The sequence below is a fragment of the Melanerpes formicivorus genome, unplaced genomic scaffold (assembly GCF_026170545.1).
Source record: "Melanerpes formicivorus ecotype bairdi unplaced genomic scaffold, bMelFor1.0.p_v2 SCAF_4, whole genome shotgun sequence".
Lineage (NCBI taxonomy): Eukaryota > Metazoa > Chordata > Aves > Piciformes > Picidae > Melanerpes > Melanerpes formicivorus.
The window spans coordinates 39,727,626-39,746,392 of record NW_027142356.1 but is presented as its reverse complement, the minus strand read 5'-3'; the positions used below and the strand labels follow the sequence as shown (position 1 = coordinate 39,746,392).

Here is an 18,767-nt window from a genome sequence, read left to right as displayed (position 1 = left end):
CGGCGGCCGCGGGCGTTAAGAGCCGGGGTTGCGCGGCTCGGGCAGGAAGCGGAGGGCTTGGAGAGCCGGAGGACCCCGGTGCGGCGGGAAGGCGGGCAGGCACCTGGCGGTGAAGGACAGCAACACGGCGGCGGCGGGGACGGCGCTGCCTCTGCCTCCGCTCCTCTCCTCTGCGAGGGATCCACCTCCTGCCTCCTACCAACTCTCGCAGCGTAACCTTCACAGGAGACCATCCCCTACAGACTTTCTCGTCTCTAGGTTTTGGGTTGGTTTTGGTATTTGCTTGGATTTTTGTTTTTTGAAATACTGTTATTGTGATTGAGAGAATAACTGCCAAAGCGTTGCTGAGTCTGTGCAGGACTTGGGGGATTATCTCGCCAGCGAAATTGTCCATCGCTAATGTCTTGTGCTCCCAGGGTGCTAAATTAGCTCTCAGAGCAGGCATGATGGAGAGAGGCTTTCACCACAGAGTATCCTCTTCAGTTTGAACGCACTGGCTTGGTATTTGCTGCATGATGCTGTCCAGGGAAGCAGGATTTCTTCTCCGGATGCTGCGATTCGCCGGTTTCTGAGCTTATTGCAGAAGGAAAAACATAATCTTTAAACTGAGTGGATTTTTCCCCGTCTCCTCCTTTCCAGAGGACGTAGATCTTTCACCAGGGAAGGATCACCTGTCGCTTTAATCCTTGAGGGAGTTCTTTTTCTAAGAAGTGAAAATTATTCATTTCAGTCCGTTATTTATTTATCTTTTTTATTTATTTACACCGACGGCGGCGTGATCCTGGAGAATGAGACTGAGGGGAGCTGCCAGGGTTTGGAGGACAACGCTGAGTTTAGGGTGGAAGCTGAGAGACTAGATTCCTCCCTCCCCTTTTTCTCCCCCCCCATCCCCCCCCCCCCCCCCCCCCCCCGGCGCCGCTTTATTTATTTATTTATTTATTTATAATTTTTTTGGCACAACACAACTTCCCTAGTTTCCCCTCCGCTCCGCTCAGCTTCGCTGCATGGCCAGATCAGCAAACCTGGACGCGGAGGAGCTCAAGGTAGGCGACCCGCCGGCTGCTGTCATTATGATTTGGGTTGGACCCCGTCCTGTCCCCGCTGCCTGCCCGCGGGGGAGGGGGCTTTTCGGTGCGGTGCGCGGAGCTCCCGCAGCCCCGAGGCGCGGAGCCGGGCGGGGGAAGCGCTGGAGGGCAGCTGAGCAGCCGAGCGCGGCTTCCTCCCCTCCGCAGCCGCGATCATCGCCGTAATAGCATTCGTAATAATAATAATGGTGGTGGTGATGATGATGGTGATGGTGCGAGCCCTTGTACTCTCGGCCTTGCACCAGCACTGGGAGCAGCGCCGAGCGCAGCAGCAATCTCGCTCTAGAAGGAGGCGGCAGCGAACCTGAGGGTTTCCCGGCAGAAGTTGACTCTGAAGCATTTCTCGCCTGGGCATCTACTCTTCTTCCTCCTCCTCCTCCTCTTTCCTTCGCCGCCGGGAGCGAGGGGGAGCATCTCCTTCTCCATCCTTACCTCACTCGCCCTCGGCGCGGTGCCCGGGTTCCCTCACCAAGCCGAGCAAGCGGCGGCAGGATGAGGAGTAGCGGGCGCCGGGTCGGCTCTACCGCCGGTGCCGCTTGAACAATAAAACTTCGCATTAGGACGGTGAGAGTGTGAGGATTCCCCCGCTCCGCCGCCCCCCCGGCTCAGCTCCGGTTCCCTCCCCGCTGAAGGAGCATGCCCGAGAGCGCTGAGCATGCTCCTTTGGGGAGAGGGAGAGCCTGCCCACACCCGCTGCCAGACCCCCAGCCCTGGGGGGAACTGGGCTGTGATAATAATCACGGGAGTCACACTGATGATAGTAATGACAACGGCAGGAAAAATAATAATAACAACAGCAGCACCATGAACGCCTTCATCAACACGGGGGTAAAGAGGGTGGGTCGGGAGAGGCAGCGACCAAGGGGAGGAGGCGCGTGGGGCGAGTGCGACGGGGCCACCGGGCCGGAGGGGACCGACACCTCTCCGGCGGGGCGCGAAGGAATCGCTGCGCGGCTAATGAAGCGATGGGAGAGCATGGGGAGGACAGCTTTTCTCCCCCGCTGCGCGCACAGCTCTCCCCGGGACACCCACTGAGGGCGCCGGCAACCCCGCGCCTGGAGAGGGCTTTACGCCGGGGAGGGAAACTGGTGACATTAGACGTGTCTCTTCTTTGACAAGTCAGCTCGGGAAGTACTTGAGCACCCTTGTCTGCGAGACAGCAGTTAATCAATAGATTCACACCTCGGTTGTGCTTGCAGCTGCTGTAAATCCCTAAGGAGAAGCAGGGCTGAGCTGTAGCAGCGCCCGGGTGTTGGACGTGACGGGAGAGCAAGACGGAGGAGGCACTGAAACCACTGCGTGTTGAGAGCCGCTGATCCGAGCGCGGCACGGTGCTAGCGCTGCCGGCCCGAGCCAGGGAGCCTGCTCCCTGCTGAGCCTGACCAGGATTCACAGGAGACAGCTGGTGCGGGAGAGACAGGAGCCGAGTCTTCCAATTAAGGAGGAGGAGGGAAGTTTTATTTCAAGGGCTTCTTTTAAAAGGCTCTCTAAAGCGAACATGTTGGTGCTAGAAGGGCTCCGTGCTCTGCAGGAATTGTCCTTAGGGGACAGGCACGTCCCGCGGCGCACCCAGCGCAGGGCTGCTGAGGAGGAAGGGGCTGCCCTGAGTCCCGCAGGGACCTGCGCTGCAATTACAACTGGCGCTGCAGCGTGCATAGCTGAGCGACCTTGAGCAGCTCTGCGAGGGGCACTGCTCCGAAGCGCCAGCACCTTCAGCTTCGCGTCTGGAGCTTCTGGGACAGGCCGCTGCGCACGGTGCTTCCCCTGGCGTCCGCAGGTGTCCTATAGATGCGTGTCGGCTGGGGGTGATCCCGGAGGCTGGCAAGGTACCCCGCGTAGCGCTGGGCTGGCTGTGGCAGCTCCGCTTCGCGCCGGCCGCCGGCAGAGGGTGGTACGGGTGCGGCCTCGATCCCCGGCCCAACGCGGCCGGCAGCGGCGGACCCCCGCCTGAGCGCGACCCTTGGTGCCAAGCAGCCGTGCAGCCTGCACCGGCAGCTTGGGATTTTCCCGCAGTGCGAGCCGCCTAGCCGCTTTCCTACCAACAGGAATATGAGAGAGGTAAAGCTCTTGGGGACTAAAGCAGTTCCTAGCTGGTGACCTTGCTGTTATGTAGTTGGGCACAATAAAAAGCACCTCTAACACTGCTCTAAGTAGGGAAAAGCTTTCATCAGTTTCTGGCCGGTCTCAGAAGAGCTGAAGTAATTTCAGTGCTCCGTTCCTTCTCCCCTGGGCCGGCACGGTGCCTTACCGGACCACAGGGATGGAGTTGGGACAGAGGGAGCAGGCAGCTCTAGGTGCTGAGCTCTCCCAGCAGGGTGTAGCAGGGTGTCATAGCAGAACTTGCCGGGGGTTTTGGAAGCAGGCTGGGTTCACGACGCCGGGCTTCCTTCATTCTGACAAATGCATGTCAGTAAGCATTAAAAACAACAACGATAACTTTGCTACCAATACTGCAAGTCAAGTGTGCTGTAGCGATGCTGTGTAATAACAGCATGAGAAGTACACACTATGCAACAGATAAAGCTTTTAAACGGGTCAGATCAGGCAGTAAATACAGCTTTGACGTCTGTGTGCAATTTGCTGCGCTGATGGAAATGAATCCTGAGGTATATAAAGACTAAATATGATGAGGTGTAATGAATATACATTTTGAAAGGTCATTTGGTGGCAAACTGAACAGGTATCCTGTGTGCAAGACCTGGCATTGAGGGTGGCTGTGCTCCTCCTTGCTAGTCTGTGCACGAGTTCCTGGGGGAACAGAGCAGTACTGGAAACAGGGAGTACTCTGCCAGAGATCTGGAGCTGTCCTGGTTTTCCTTTGATCTGTCTCATCCCTGCTCTCAGATACATGCAGGAACTTTCCTCTGACTTTTTAATTCACATGCCTGTGGGGGTTTTGTTTTAAAGAAGTAGGACTGAAACTGCAGACTAAAGAATTCTGCAGCCTTGGGTTTAGTCTTGTGAAGCACTTTCTATTAGATAACATTTTGAACGTGCTTGAAGCTCCAGTGCTCTAGGAGGGCAGCGTGTGTCACAGGGCTCTGTAATTGGTGTACCTGTAGGCAATGGGATGAGCTAACCTACCCAGTTTGCATTTAACGTGTTCAAACCTTATGGTGAGGCATTTGTATTTATTTGCTTGAAACTGGCTGAGTTTGGTTTGCAAAGAGGCCTGGAGAAGCATTTGTGTTCTCTGGACTGCTGCTGAGTTGTGATGGGCAGATGATGACAGATTTTGTTCTGCACATTTGCCCGGTCCTTTGCCGTGCAGTTGCTTTGCCATGCATTGTGATCCTTTTGCTCTCAGGCTGGTTGAGTAACTGCAACTTGTGTGTGCCTGAGGTAGGGGTAGGTTTTACTCCTTGTAGTCTGTAAACCACTCTGATGCTGTTCTGGAGGAAGGTTGGCTTGGAGTGGAACGTGTGGTATCAGTGAGGCTGTTGGCATGAGGGGACAAAAACAGTCCTGGAAATCCACTTCCTGCTGCCTGAAGGTGCTGGTTCAGAGTAAGTTTTCCATTAGAAAGCCAAGATGTTGTCTGTGATAGTGTGCTGAAGTGTCTTGAGAGTATCACTTTTAATACCCAGCAACGTTAAACACTGCACACTGTTTCTGAACCATCTGGTGAACATCAGCTGAATCTCCTCCTGCAGGAGTGAATATTTATAGCCCGTTTGCAGCTCTACATTTCCTGGTGATACAAAGCTGCTAACTGAATATCCACACGGAACTGCTCACCTATGAGGCTCTGTAGCAACAGTCCTCTGATACAATCTATGTAATGATGAAATACTGGATTAAAAAAGTCCAGCAAGAGAATCACAGGAGTTTAAATAAGAGGTTGACCCAGTAGTGTTGTGATCTTAGCATGTAAACCACTGCACCACTGAAATTAAGAGGAGAGCTAATAAAATCCTAGAGCAATTCTGTAAATACTGTTTAATGCTTTGGGGTTTTTTCCCCAAAAGAAGGATCCAGAGAAGCTCTTGGGCTTGGGCTGCTGTGGGAGGACTTCTGGTGAGACTGAGTGGGTGTTTGTATTTCTGTGTTAAGTTAGTCATTCCATAATGAGAAATGTAGTACTCTGTAGCACTCAGCATCCCCCTGTGAAGCTCTACCTCATTTATTCATGTCTTTGCTAGGGATGTGGACATACGACTGTGGACTCTAAGGGGTTTGTCTTTTGTTAACACAGAACCTGCTCTCTCCTCCTCTCCTCTGCCTACATCCCTCTGAGAGACTGTTCTGGTTTACTAGGGCTCTATCAGCAGTGCTCAAGGGAGACTATTAACCTGTGCATTCACAGCCAGAGAACTCAGCCTTTAAACTGTTCTTCATGAAAGGTGAAGCTGAAATGGTTTTCAGGTAATGTACATGCAAATGTGTTCCTGTTGTGGGAATTCCTCTCCATCTCCCAATATATGTAAGGGCTGCTGTAGTTCAGGAGTCTGAAGACAATTCTGTGCAGAAGATGTAGTTTTACACTGGACACAGAACAAAGGTCCAGACAGTAGCAGTGCTCTCGCTGTACACATCAGAAATCATTCCTGTCCTATCCCCACCAAGAAATAGAGCTAACCTGTGGCCAGGCTTTTTGACACTGTAGGTTACAGCTTTGCTAAGCTCTGCAGTCCTTAAATGGAAAACACATCAACATCTGAAGGCTTGGTTAAGGGAAAAAAACACTTCATCTCCCTGTTCACTGTGGCTGACGGGATAAGTCTTGTTGTGTTTTCCTCTGCTACTTATACAAAACAGATGTGAGAGATTCACATAAAGGTTAGCAACACATTCCTTTCTTCCTGAAATGGAAGAGGCTCCTGTGGGTCAGAGAGCGTTTGACTTGGGCTGGAGCCTTTCAGAGGTACGTCAGTCTAATGTGGAGGTGTATTTGGGAGCCCCAGTCCTGCTTTCATATCATGTCCCTTAACCTTTTGGATGTTGGTGCTGCCCTCCCAGCATCCTGATTAGGCCATGGACAAGATTGTTTGCAAGGTGTTATAATGGAAATGCCACAAGGCATTTTTCCTATGAAATCATTTTGTCTTGTGCTATTTGATGTAAGCTTTGTAAATCCATGTCCAATGTGGTTGTTTCTGCATCCTCTAAGGATTCAGAATGCCAAAGGACAAGACGAGGACTCAGATGTGAAAAAAACCTGACACCATGCTGAGTGAAGACCCTTCTTGACATGGAAGGTCCAGGGGCATCCCCACAGGGAGACCACTCTTGTTTTCTCTCTCTTCCTTCACAGGGAAGATGGAGGATGTGTCTCAGAAGTGCACCATTGCTTACACTGTTTAATACTCTACATTGAAGCAGCCTACAGAAACCTGCTTGGCTGCCTGTGGTACTGCTGGCTGCAGCCACGTGGAATGCCATCAGAAAGCCAGAATTAACAGTCCAGGAGTGAGGACTGACATTTATCTGCTAAGCCATCAGATTCTTCACTAATTCTGAGGTAGTTCATGTTAATTACTCCACAGCAAACCCTTTCTTTGTGAAGAAAGATGTGAGGTTGCTGTCCAAGAGCACTGAGTTCTGTTGCTTATCACAGGGAAGGCTGACTTGGTTATGCCACAGCAGCGAGAGATGCAAAAGATGAAGCTTTGTTTCTGGCTGGCAGCGTGACTGCAGCACATCACACAGCTGGGGTTACAGAGGGGCTGAGGAAGTGCAAGCAAGCTGTGTTAATAATGGAAACATGGTCTGGCCTCCCTTCTTACACCTCTGGGTTACACCTTGAGCAGGACTCTGTGATTTAAGTCCTGTGTGTTTGCGCTGCTTGAAAAGCACTGGATGAGGACAGAACCTCCTTGAGAAGCACTGGATGAGGACAGAACCTCCTTGAGAAGCACTGGATGAGGACAGAACCTCCTTGAAAAGCATTGGATGAGGACAGAACCTCCTTGAAAAGCATTGGATGAGGACAGAACCTCCTTGAAAAGCATTGGATGAGGACAGAACCTCCTTGAGAAGCACTGGATGAGGACAGAACCTCCTTGAAAAGCACTGGATGAGGACAGAACCTCCTTGAAAAGCACTGGATGAGGACAGAATCTCCTTGAAAAGCACTGGATGAGGACAGAACCTCCTTGAAAAGCACTGGATGAGGACAGAACCTCCTTGAGAAGCACTGGATGAGGACAGAACCTCCTTGAGAAGCACTGGATGAGGACAGAACCTCCTTGAAAAGCATTGGATGAGGACAGAACCTCCTTGAAAAGCATTGGATGAGGACAGAACCTCCTTGAAAAGCATTGGATGAGGACAGAACCTCCTTGAGAAGCACTGGATGAGGACAGAACCTCCTTGAAAAGCACTGGATGAGGACAGAACCTCCTTGAAAAGCACTGGATGAGGACAGAACCTCCTTGAGAAGCACTGGATGAGGACAGAACCTCCTTGAAAAGCACTGGATGAGGACAGAATCTCCTTGAAAAGCACTGGATGAGGACAGAACCTCCTTGAAAAGCACTGGATGAGGACAGAACCTCCTTGAAAAGCACTGGATGAGGACAGAACCTCCTTGAAAAGCACTGGATGAGGACAGAACCTCCTTGAAAAGCACTGGATGAGGACAGAACCTCCTTGAAAAGCACTGGATGAGGACAGTATCCTTCTGCAGTTATAAATTAGCAGTACTTCTTCAAGTTAGTGCAGTTCCATCAGCAGAAGTACATCAGTGATATGCCTAAGAATCAGTGCCACAAGCAATAGAATGCCTCAGGCATAAGAATCTGGCCTCTGGCCACATGTCTCTGTTTTATCAGTCCCCTTCAGCTCAGCTGGGCAGCATGGTCTGGAGCTCAGAGGTTCCACCTTCCTGCTCCAAAGCTCTCGAGCAGACAAATGCTGCTAGTAGGCAGAAGCCATGGCTGCCCAAACGTGCCCTCCTCTCCAGTCTGGCAGAGGCCAGTGGAGTGCAGTTTGTGGGAGCCCAAACATGAACACAACGAGTTGGGATTTCTGCTGTCTAAATGCATTGCTCTGTGCCGTGGTCGGGGTGGAGAGTGCAGATTCTTGCACCAGATCCACACAGGTAGTTGTGCTGTTCTCACTCTGCAACATCAGTATGGATGATGCTTGTGTTTCTCAGTTGTGTAGACTGGCTGCTTAAAATTGTTCATAAGGCATTTAGAGTAGGATTCAAGAAAGGGGAAAACCTTCCTAACTTCCTGTTGAACACAGGCAGTGCAGGGGAGTGGCTGTGTGACAGCTCTTGGAAATCAGTATAGGTCTGAATCCAGGAAAACCTCTCTGGAAAACCAATCTAATTTAAAACAGCAAAATGATCTGATGGGTACCTGGGTGGTTGATGCATTGTGGTGTGCTAGGGCCTGGAGCTGAGAACAGTATGGCATAACTCACTGAAATGACAGGTAGCAGTCTTCCCAATGAAGTTATTCAGTAAGACTAAATTAGATTGTTTTGACATATGCAAATCAGTCCATAAATGGCTCTGCCCTTGAACTAGTTGAAGACAAGCAAGTTAACCACGTTAACTATGCACATCAGGGTTGCATTTAACGAGTTACCAACACAGATAAACAAATCAAAACCAAGAGTCAAATGGATAGAGCCTGTGCTGCTTTTAAGCTGGCCTGTCTCTGCACATAGCTCCACAGAGCTGGAAGGAGCTGGAAGGCAATTTAAAGTTTCAGGAGCTACCTGTGATAAGAAGGAAGAGAGCAGCTGCACTGAGCCTCAGGATCTGGCCTTTGCCTGGCATTCAGTTTCAGGCCTGGATTGGAGAGGGTCTTTAACCTGAACTCGGGAAGCTTCCTGGCTGTCACACCCCCAGCCTGCTTGCTGGCTGCTGGGAGGAGGTCACGGCTGGGAGGCCTCTTCTCCACAATCTGTCTTTCCTCATTGCACTTGTGGCTTGGGAGCAAACATGGTTTGGCTATAAGAAGCTTGGGAAGCAGTCAAGGTATTAACAGCCTCATCAGGAGAGCTCCATCTCCTCTGTTTTCCAGGAATCTTCAGGGTTTCCTTTAGGAGCTGCTATGAGCAGGCTGCCTGCAGTGCAACAGAGGCTGAGTGCTGGAAAGCAATGCACAAGGACCTCACTTCCTGCAGATGCCTGTTTCCCCTGGTGATGCTGCTAGGTACATCCCACTGATGACTAACACACTGCATATTCCCATCTGGGCTGAGAGCAGCATTTTAGGATTGATCCTGCTTTGGGGCATTGATACTCATCTGAGAGATACACTGAAATCTGCTGAGGACTGCGATCCAGTGGGAGTGGTCCCACAATTCATTCCCTGCAAGCCTGAGCTCAGCACACTGGGGCAGTGCCAGTGGCTTTCACTTGGTAGGTGGCCTGAGCAGGTGCCTGAGACTTCCCTTTAATGCTTTGGGTTTTTTTACTACTAGCTTCAATTTCCAATGTTTTAACAGCAGCAGGTGACTGCAGCACAACGTGGAGGAGCTGTTTCTATCTTGAAGTACTGAGCCAGCTTTCTGTACTCAGGGTGATTGCTTGGTCCAGTCCAGCAGAGCATTTCAGAATATGAATCTCAGTCCAGTAGAGAACCTGGCAATAGATAAGATTTCAGTCTGCATCTGGTGGGGTTTTGGTTTTGCTGTGTTTGTTGGCTTGTTCTGTGGTAATTTTTCTTGGCTAGTTCAGGAGCCCCCCTGCTAAGCAGGCTGGCTGTTGTGAATCCCATTCACTGGGTAAGGTATGTGTGGGGGAGGAATTGGAATGATCTATGCCCCAGTAAACTGTAGAGAGACTTTCAGAGTTACAAAGAGACTGGCAGTTTTTCCAGGAAGACTGCTTAGCCTTTAGGCTGAAAGTGCTGTCACCGTTTATTGCTCTCAGTAGCTGGAAAATGAGGAGGCAGGCTGATCAGCCTGCAGGAGGGGTGATGGGGCAGAGCCACAGAGAATCACTGAGTGGCAGGCGTTAGAAGGGGCCTCTGGAGATCACCTAGTCCAGTTCCTCTGCTGAGGGAGGTTCACCTAGCCAGGCTGCACAGAAACACTGCTCTGTCACCTTCAAAGTACAGAAGATTTTCCTCATGAAAACAAGTTTTCCCTCATGACCTGTCAACATACAGCAGCAGGGCACAGGACTTAGCCAGTGAATGAGCCCAAACTCACTATGCAAATATACTCCTCCAAAATGACACAAAATCCCAAACCCTTCTGAAGTTTAGAAGAGTCAGGAAGGAAAGAGAAAGGCACAAATTTGGGCTAAGATCCATCTGTGCTTTGTTTTCCTTGAGTCACCACTGACAGATGGCAAGCACTGCAGAATCACTCAGCTGAGTTACTGTGGTTGGTGGGGTACCTAAGGCACCTACCCTCAGGTCTACCCTCGCTCTCTTTGCCAGGAGCTCGGTCTCCTGAAGGCTGAGACAGCTGCCAGCATGCGGGCAGGTGCTTAGCACTGCCTCCAGGGGCAGTACCCGGTACTTAGTGTTGGTAATGATGATCTTCCCCTGTGCTGCTGCTGGAACAGTGGGCTTCAGGCCTCACACGAGCCTGCCTGTGTCAGACTTCCCTGGCAGGTACACAAACAGCTAGCAACAAGCTGGTATTGTCTGTCACTTCCTGTAGGGCTCCAGTTCAGATACACTTCGGTTTGGAACCATTCCACGTGCCCCTTCCCAACGACTTCTGCAGCTGAGCAGGCATCAGATGAGTGCAGAGACAGTCACCATGGAGGCTCAGGCTCCTGCTTCATCTTCATGCAGGGAAAGTGATGATTGCATTCCATCGATGTTTCACCAGCTTTTCCTGAAGGAGCTGGCAGAGAAGAGCGTGCTGTGGAGCCTGGCAGCAGGTGGGTTGGTGTGTGCTTCTTCCCCAGCACTGTGCTGAGTCTCACTCCTTGCTTTCAGGAGAGGCAGATACTATTTTTAGGCTTTTTCTCATACTTTGCATCGTGTCTCCCCCAACTCATTATGAGTGTGTGATAGGAGAATGATCTCTTTGCCCAGAAGAGAGCTCTACCCAGCCAAGCTCCCTGTTTCGCTCAGGATCCATTTAGATGAGGTAGATAACCTTCTCTGCTGGTGTAAATATGTCCTCTCCCCAGGCTGCCCAGACCGCTTGCTCTGCTGCTCAGTGAAACGGTGGCTGTGTGAGCAGTGCCTTTGTTTCTCATGGTAGCATTTCCATCATACTGCTGACAGGCATCAAAGTGAAGTCCCCCTTTGCCAAGGTGCTGTCCTAGTGGAAGGTAGTCCTTGAAGTGCTATCTGATAGGTTTTATAGTTGTCTGACCCACCTATGGGATCAAAACTTGCACACTTGGGCACTGCAAATCTCAAGTCTGTAGCTGGGACCTGTTCCACTTAGCTTTCTCTGGTTACTACCTTAAGGAAAACCTCTCCTCTACTGCTGAGCAGGTGGACTTCTGTTTCTCATCATGCCAAACAACATTTTTGCTACCTCACCTTTAATGAGGAGCTGACAGTGCTGGCAGAGACCAGCAACCACAGGTCTCAATGTTGCTTCCATCTGTGGAGAAGACTGCTGAGGTCTGCCCTTAAAACTGATGCAATAACCAGACTGGCAATTGGTTGGGATGATGCTGTGGGTTTTCACTAAAGCAGGAATCCACTCAAACTGCAGCTGCTAGGACTCTGTCCTGACATCTTTGCCCTTATGCATAAGGGGTCTCAGTTACATGTTCAGTTATGGGTTTTTACATTCTTTAGCACAGCACCAAAACATTCTGTAGTGTTGATGTGTAAACTCTTCCAGCCTCTTGCTGTGCCTCCCCCAGACAAAGGCAGTAGCATGAAGAGGAGGGGGGCAGGAAAGAATGGCAAGATGCAGGTCTGCTGGCAGAAGCCACAGCACAAGGTGAGCCAGGTGAAGGTGCCCTCCATGGGCTTAGCCAAGGCAGATCAGTACAGCTCTGGGGTTTTCTCTCAGCCATATCTGACTTGCCAGCACCGTGCACAGATTGAGTGTGCTTAAGTTTGCTAGCAATGATCAGGTGCCACATAGTTTAACATCAGGGGGCACAAACACTTGTAAACCAAGCTGCAAGGTGAAAGGCAGCTGCACGAGCAGCGGTGCAGAGGCAGTAAACTCTCTGTGAGGGCTGGCATGGGTGACTGGGAGCTGGAGCATCTTAAACTGGACCACCACCCACAGACCAGAAACAAGCAACCATGGTGTTAGGTGCCCCTGCTGCATGGAGTGTTGGCCAGTGTGTGTATCCCAGGAGCTGCCACTACTCGCATTATTCCTGAATTTGGCCCAGGGATCCTGGCACAAGGGTAGCTGCTTGGTACATCCTGGACACAAATTGCTTGCTTGCTGACACAGGCAGCTCTGTTTCTTGTCCCTTTGATTGTTATTCTTAGGTGTCAGGTTTAAATGAAGGGCTCTAAAATTGCCTAAAAGTTTGTTGTTGATTTCCCCCCCTCCCCCCCCCCGATCTTGTAAGCAAGAAAACAGCTATGAAAGTTTCCCTATGAAAAGAATGCCTTCAACATGAGGAAGCTGAACAGCTCTTTTCACTTCAGAGAAGAGCCCAGCTCCCCTCACCTTGCAGTGGTTTGGTGTTTGGTGTTCACTCATGCATGTTTTTACCCCAGTAGGAGAAAGAATTGTTCTGTGTGAAGGTATTTGCCTTAAATACATCTAGATGTAGACTTGGAGGAAAAAACCCAAGCAAACAAACCCCCCACAAAAGAGCAAAAAGCTTGAAACAAGAAAGCAGAGTTGAACCTTTAGAAGAACCACTTTTATTCTGCATTCAACAATTACTTCCGTGGTCAGCAGCAGGAATGAGGTTCACTGCTGTTGGGAAGGTGTGAAGAGCCTAATGTGTTCCTGTAAAATGCCTTGCCAGCTGCAGGCCAACACAGACGAAAAGACCACAGCTGCCCAGAGCCAGGCATCTCTTCATTTTATTCTCAGTCAAGCTGGAGTCCCCAAAACCTGCTCAGAACTACTCACAGAAGTCTGACTGGAGTGGAGAGAAAGAAATGTTTCATTTGTATGTGGCAAGGGAATCCTGCTTGGTAACCTCCTGCCCTGTCCCAGATAGCCCTTCATCCCACAGGGAGCTGAGAGCTGCCTCTGTCCAGAGCCTGAGCTGGGGCTGATGGGGCTGGCTGTGGTTGTTGCCACAGCTCCACACAGCCAACCCTTGCACCAGCCCAAGGCATGGCACGGTGGAGTCTAATGACAGAAGCAAGCCCTGGGTTTTGTTTAGAAAATGCCTTTTTGGAACCTCTCAGGGGAAGGGGAGACAGCAGGGGGGGCATGGCACATCTGCTCATTACATTCTGCTTTAATCTTTAGCCAATTAAAACAACTTCTTTATTAAGAAAAAACAACTTAGAAGCACATTTCTAAAGGCAGGTGAGATGCAATTGCCTCCCTCCCATACAGCCTGGGTCTGGGTCGCTCTGGGGGGCAGCCGGCTGTTATCGAGACCTTCTCCCAGAAAACCAGGCAGAGGAAAGCCTGGCAGCTGCAAAGTTTCAGAGGCCAGGGCCAAGAGGGAGATGGCAAAGCTGTTTACTGGGATGCTGCTAACAGAATTTCAATACCAAGGGTTAGTGATATCATCATCAGTAGCTCTGGAAAGAGACCTGACTGCCTAAAGCCAACTGAGGCAAGTCAATCAGTATGCACCTAAAAACATGCAGGAGGGATGCAGTTTGCATACATCACAGCCTTGCTCCTTTCTAGCCTCTGAGGCTTGGGACTGGTTTGTTCCCTCAGAAATGTGGGCACAGGTGTGTGGCTGTGCTTGCTGCTGGGCACTGCACAGGGAGTTTCTAGGGCACAGAGAGTTAGTTTCTGCACTTCCCAGGCCACTCTTCAGACGTCTCTGTCTTGGCAGGCTGTTTGTTCACTGGTAGGGGAATGTTGATGAGTTGAAAATGTAAATGTCAGCTCTGCCAGTGTGCATTAACTACGGCCTGAGGGGTTAGAAAGTGGGGCCAGCTGCCCAGTTCTGCATTTAGCACCACCAGAGCTGCTTGCCTCTAGCATTTAGAGGGAAAAACAAAGTACAGAGCCATCAGGAAAACCATCTCAGTGCTCTTGGGGGCACTGTCCTGGAGGGTGACTAAACTGGGGGTTCTGATCAAGTGCCAGCAGTTTTGACAAGGCTGTGTGGAGGAATAAATCTATGGAAGCTAACTGTTTAATTAATTAATTAATTAATTAAAATGACTATTATGAGCTCTAAGGTCTCTTAATTTGTGTCTTGTGGAACTCGGTGTCAATGGAGCAGGGCGTGCCCTGCCTCTGTTTGACAATCTTTGCCAGACTTTTTGCTCTGAAGATGCTATCATTAGGTTTATTCTGTGAGTAAATATCCACAGGGGCTGGTAGAGAAGGGGTTTCTCTTTGTGGTCATAGCATAAGCCATGAAGAGTTATTACTTCCTAGGCATCTGCATTGACTCTCAGCCTCAGAGAGGAACCAGCTCTGGGCCTTTTCAGTCATGTGGAAGAATAAGATTTATGGAGGAAAATACCATTCCCTGTGGACTCCTGGAGAGCAAACCTGATTTTAGGTGTGATTTAGAACAGAATGAATTCAGAAGCTGTGGTTTTATCAAGGGCATTGGTCTGGAGACTTCTCTGAACAGTCACTTTGAAAGACCGTCCCTAGCTAGGCCAAATGATGAATGCTGCAGCAAACCTTCACTGAAGAAAACCAGCTGGTAGCAAAATACCCTATCAGGGGATGGCTGGGGTTGGAAGGGAACTTTCAAGATCATTTAGTCCAGTCCCTCTCTCAGAAGCACTAGGTGAGGTTGCTCGGAGCCCAGGTCCGACCTGACCTTGAATGTCTGCAAGGATGGGGCAGCTGCCGCCCCTCTGGGCAACCTGTGCCAGTGTTTCACCACCTTTGTTGTGAGAAATGGCTTCCTCACCTCTGGTCTCTGCCCTTGTCCTGTCAGAACAGGACCTGCTGAAACCTTTATCTCCATTTTTCTTGTGGGCCCCCTTTAGGTGCTGCAAGGCAGCGATAAGGGCTCCCCAAAGCCTTCCCTTCCGCAGGCTGAACAACTCTTGCAGCCTTTCGTCACAGCTCCTGATTATTTGTGTGGCAGGCCTCTGCACCCACTCCAACAGGTCCATGTCCTCCTTGTGTTGAGGGCTCCAGAGCTGGACACAGCCGTCCCCCAGGGTGGGGTCTCAGCAGAGTGGAGAGAAGGAGAGCATCACCTCCCTCGACCCACTGACTGCCCTTCTCTGGATGCTGCTAGGCTGTGAGGGCACATTACCAGCTCATGCCCACAAGGTATCAGCTCTGAGTCTCTCTGTGGGTGTTAGCACACCCCCTGAAGAAGCAGTATGGAAGAAGCAAGCCCATCTGAAGTGACCACCAGTGGGTCTTGGCTCTGCTGTAAGTGTGGTTATGATAAAGAGTTACAGCTCTGAGGCAGCTGCCTTGCTGCCCACATCTCTCCCTTCCTTGGCACAGAACCTGGCATGAAAGATGAGAGCCTGCATCAGGTCTTTAGGAAATTGGCAGTTTGGCTCTGGGAGAGGCTTTTGCTTCCCATCTTCTCCAAAAGAGGCAGGGTCTGCACGAGACATCTGCTTTGTCTGCACAATTAGAAGGGAAGATTGTGTGCTGGGTTATAAATACAGAACAGGAAAGGGCTTTGCTTCACTAGGTTACAGCTGCAAGGTTACAGAGAGCTGCACATTGTGGGGACGACACACAGCCTTTGGTTTGGTTTAATTTTCTTTAGCTTTTCACCTTACATCTTCTGAGGTGTAGCCTTCAGTACTTCTGGAAAATATCCTGGAGCCTTTCAGAGCTTCTCTGAAAAGCATCCCTGAGAAAAAGGCTTCTGCTGGCCACTGATGCAGTGCAGTGCATCAGCTGAACTGGAGCCCTCCTTCTCTGAATGCTGCTCTTCTCAAGCAGAGCTCCCCAACCCTTTCCAAGTGTCTGTATGCACACAGAGCCCTCTGTGTGTGCAGCTTTTATGTGTGGTGTTTCATTTTCCCCTTACTTTAGATTTTAGCCTTCTTTTTGACACTACTTCAGAAGTTCTGTTATTGTGGAGCTGGTCTCTGTTGATTAGCCTCTGATTTTATGAGCACTCCTCAGAGCCATCTCATTAATTTCAGCAAAATAAGGAAACTTTTGCTGAGATTTTGGGGTTCATATTTGTTTTCAAGACTTGCACATGTGAGCCATGCATTCTGGCACGAGAGCAAGAAGCAAGAGAGGAAGCAGGTGGGAAATGCTGTCCTGTGTTGTGATCTGCCAGGTGGGTACCAGATTTGTCCTCACTGACCTTGTTGCTGCCTAGTGGCTTTCTTTACTGGCAGCAGCAGTGGCACACAGCACCCAGGCAGAGTGTGGTGGGAATGGGCATTTTGTAGCCCAGAGCTTAACAACAGAGGCAACAGGCATCAGAATTCAAAGGTCTTGGCAGCAATGGGGCAGGACACCTTTATGTAATAACTGTAGCTAAGCAAGGTGAATACCTGTTGATTGAATCTCTCCTTGGCCAGCGTTTGCCTCAGGAGGCAGAGGACTTGATTTTGCTCCCATTTCCTCCTGGCAGGAGTGCCAGGGACAGGCAGAGCCATGCTGCAGGGAAGAGGTTGGAAGGCAGCTCCAGGTCTGCTGCAGCAGCCTCCCTCAGTTGTGCAGCACCCATAGCCCTGAGACTGCTCTTCTGTGTGCTAAAAGCAGCTCTGCTCAAATGAGAGGGGGGTCTCAGCCTGTGTTATTTTCCCTTCATGGTGCCTATAAAGGAAGGCAGTCCCTTTCTCTGGATTGGACCCCTTGAAGCATCTCACCTCTCTGCTTGTAGGTGGCTGAGTCTTGCTTACCAAGGAGATGGAGACTCCAAGCCTGTGGGGGATGTGTCCTCCCTTGCTACTAGCTTCAGCTCAGAAGATGAAACTTCAGCTCAGCCTCAGCATGAGGCAAAGGCATACATGTTACAGCTCATCAGTACTTAAGAGTGGATGAAAGAAAATGAAGGTAGTCATAAACAAAAGGGGCAGTGTGACAGCCTTTGCAGCTGTGCCATCAACCCCCCCTTTTTTTACTTGCCCTGAGCCCCTTGCAGTCTGTAACCCACGGAGCAGAGGTTCTGTGTCACCTGTGCTGCTCAGTTTCCAGCATGGATAACAAGTGCTCTGCTTCAGCAAGTGAATCCACCCATGCTTGTGGTACATACACAGGCTGTGTGTGAGAATTATGCCAACAATTACTGCCTGGGAGTGCTCTGCATGCAGATGCCACATGGAGCAGTGACAATGCACCTCACAGCTAGGAAAGACACAATAGGAATCTTTCTGTGAGCGAGATAATTGTATTTTAGCCACATTGCAGCTGAACAATCCAGCCAGCTCCCAGTCTTCATTCACATGTAAAGCAGTCACCCCTGCATTGTGATGCACCCTTGCCACAGAATTGTGCTGGGATATTGTGTGAAAGTTGCTGAACAGCTCTCTGGATAACAGCAGCACCATCAGGAGCTGGCACAAGAGTTTCATAGAGTCACAGAACTGTCAGGGCTGGAAGGGACCTCAAGCACCATCCAGTTCCAACCCCCTGCCATGGGCAGGGACACCTCACACTACAGCAGGTTGCTCACAGCCACATCCAGCCTGGCCTTCAAAACCTCCAGGCATGAGGCTTCCACCACCTCCCTGGGCAACCTGTGCCAGTGTCTGACCATGTGTGAATCAACCTTTGATTTCATTCACTTTATCACGTGGGTTTCACCTCCTAAGTATTTCAAGACAAATTAACTGCACTTGGAATGCTTCCCAAGCCAAGCCATCTCCACACACAGGTTAGATGACCTTGTGAAGGTGTAGGGTAGGAGTGGAGCCATGTCCTGTGCCCAGGCCCACATCTGTAAGTGAGGTGGTTCAGAGCAGAGCCACAGCACAGGAAAAGCTGCTGGTCAAGGTCTGTTTGTCTGGTGAGGTGCAGTGCTGAGTAAGGCAACCAGAGGCATGTCTCCAAGATCTCTGATGTGCCCCTTTGAAACATTTTGGATTAAATCCTATAGTAAAGGTTCTTAGAACCTTTCACATAAACTCTTCTCATAAAGAGCAGCTGAATGAAAGAGAAGGCATCTCTAACCAGTGCCACTTCTCCAGGAATGGAGAGTGAGGAAAACATCCTTAAATGCAGTGTCCCCAGGCATCCTGCTGCAATGGCTAATCTGCTGTGGCAGGTTTTATGCTCCTAAACAAGCAAACAACTTTGCTTCTAATGCCTGCTCAAGTATTGTGGAACAGCAGCATCTTGAAAAACACCCTCCAGTGAAAGTCTGAACCAGCTTGGCCTGTTTAATTCAGCAGACACACAGGCAGAACAATGAGACCTGATTGGATAGCATGCAGAGTAACTTGGGCATACTAAGGGACTTCATTATGCAGCAGGAGGATACAATCCTATGTGCTGGGGGCATGGATCTAACCAGATCCCCACCAGGAGTTGCAGAGGCAGTGTGATGAGCTGCTGGAGCGAACCTCCCAGGAAAGAGATGAATTGCCAGACCCTGGCTGTTCACAGGTTGAAACTGAATGCCTTCAACAGGATAGGCCTAAGGCAGTCATGAATTCTGTTTAGTCTAATCTGTTAGCAGCTTAATACAGTAAATAAGGTAAGTAGGTGAAATAAGCCTGTGACACTGAGAACAATCAATTGTTCTTAGCCATTGAATCTCTGGGAAAATGGAGTGATCTCCAA

General features: G+C 50.2%; 1 protein-coding gene across 1 annotated transcript in view; it reads left to right on the top strand.

Annotated features, from left to right (window-relative positions):
- Positions 1-974: 974 nt before the first annotated feature.
- The window catches only part of SGCZ (sarcoglycan zeta), a 196,763-nt gene continuing 178,970 nt past the window's right edge, over positions 975-18,767 (top strand). The window contains exon 1 of the mRNA XM_068136666.1: positions 975-1,043. Within this exon, the coding sequence (XP_067992767.1) occupies positions 1,005-1,043 (39 nt within the window). The 5' untranslated portion in view covers positions 975-1,004. The remainder of the gene's footprint in view (positions 1,044-18,767) is intronic.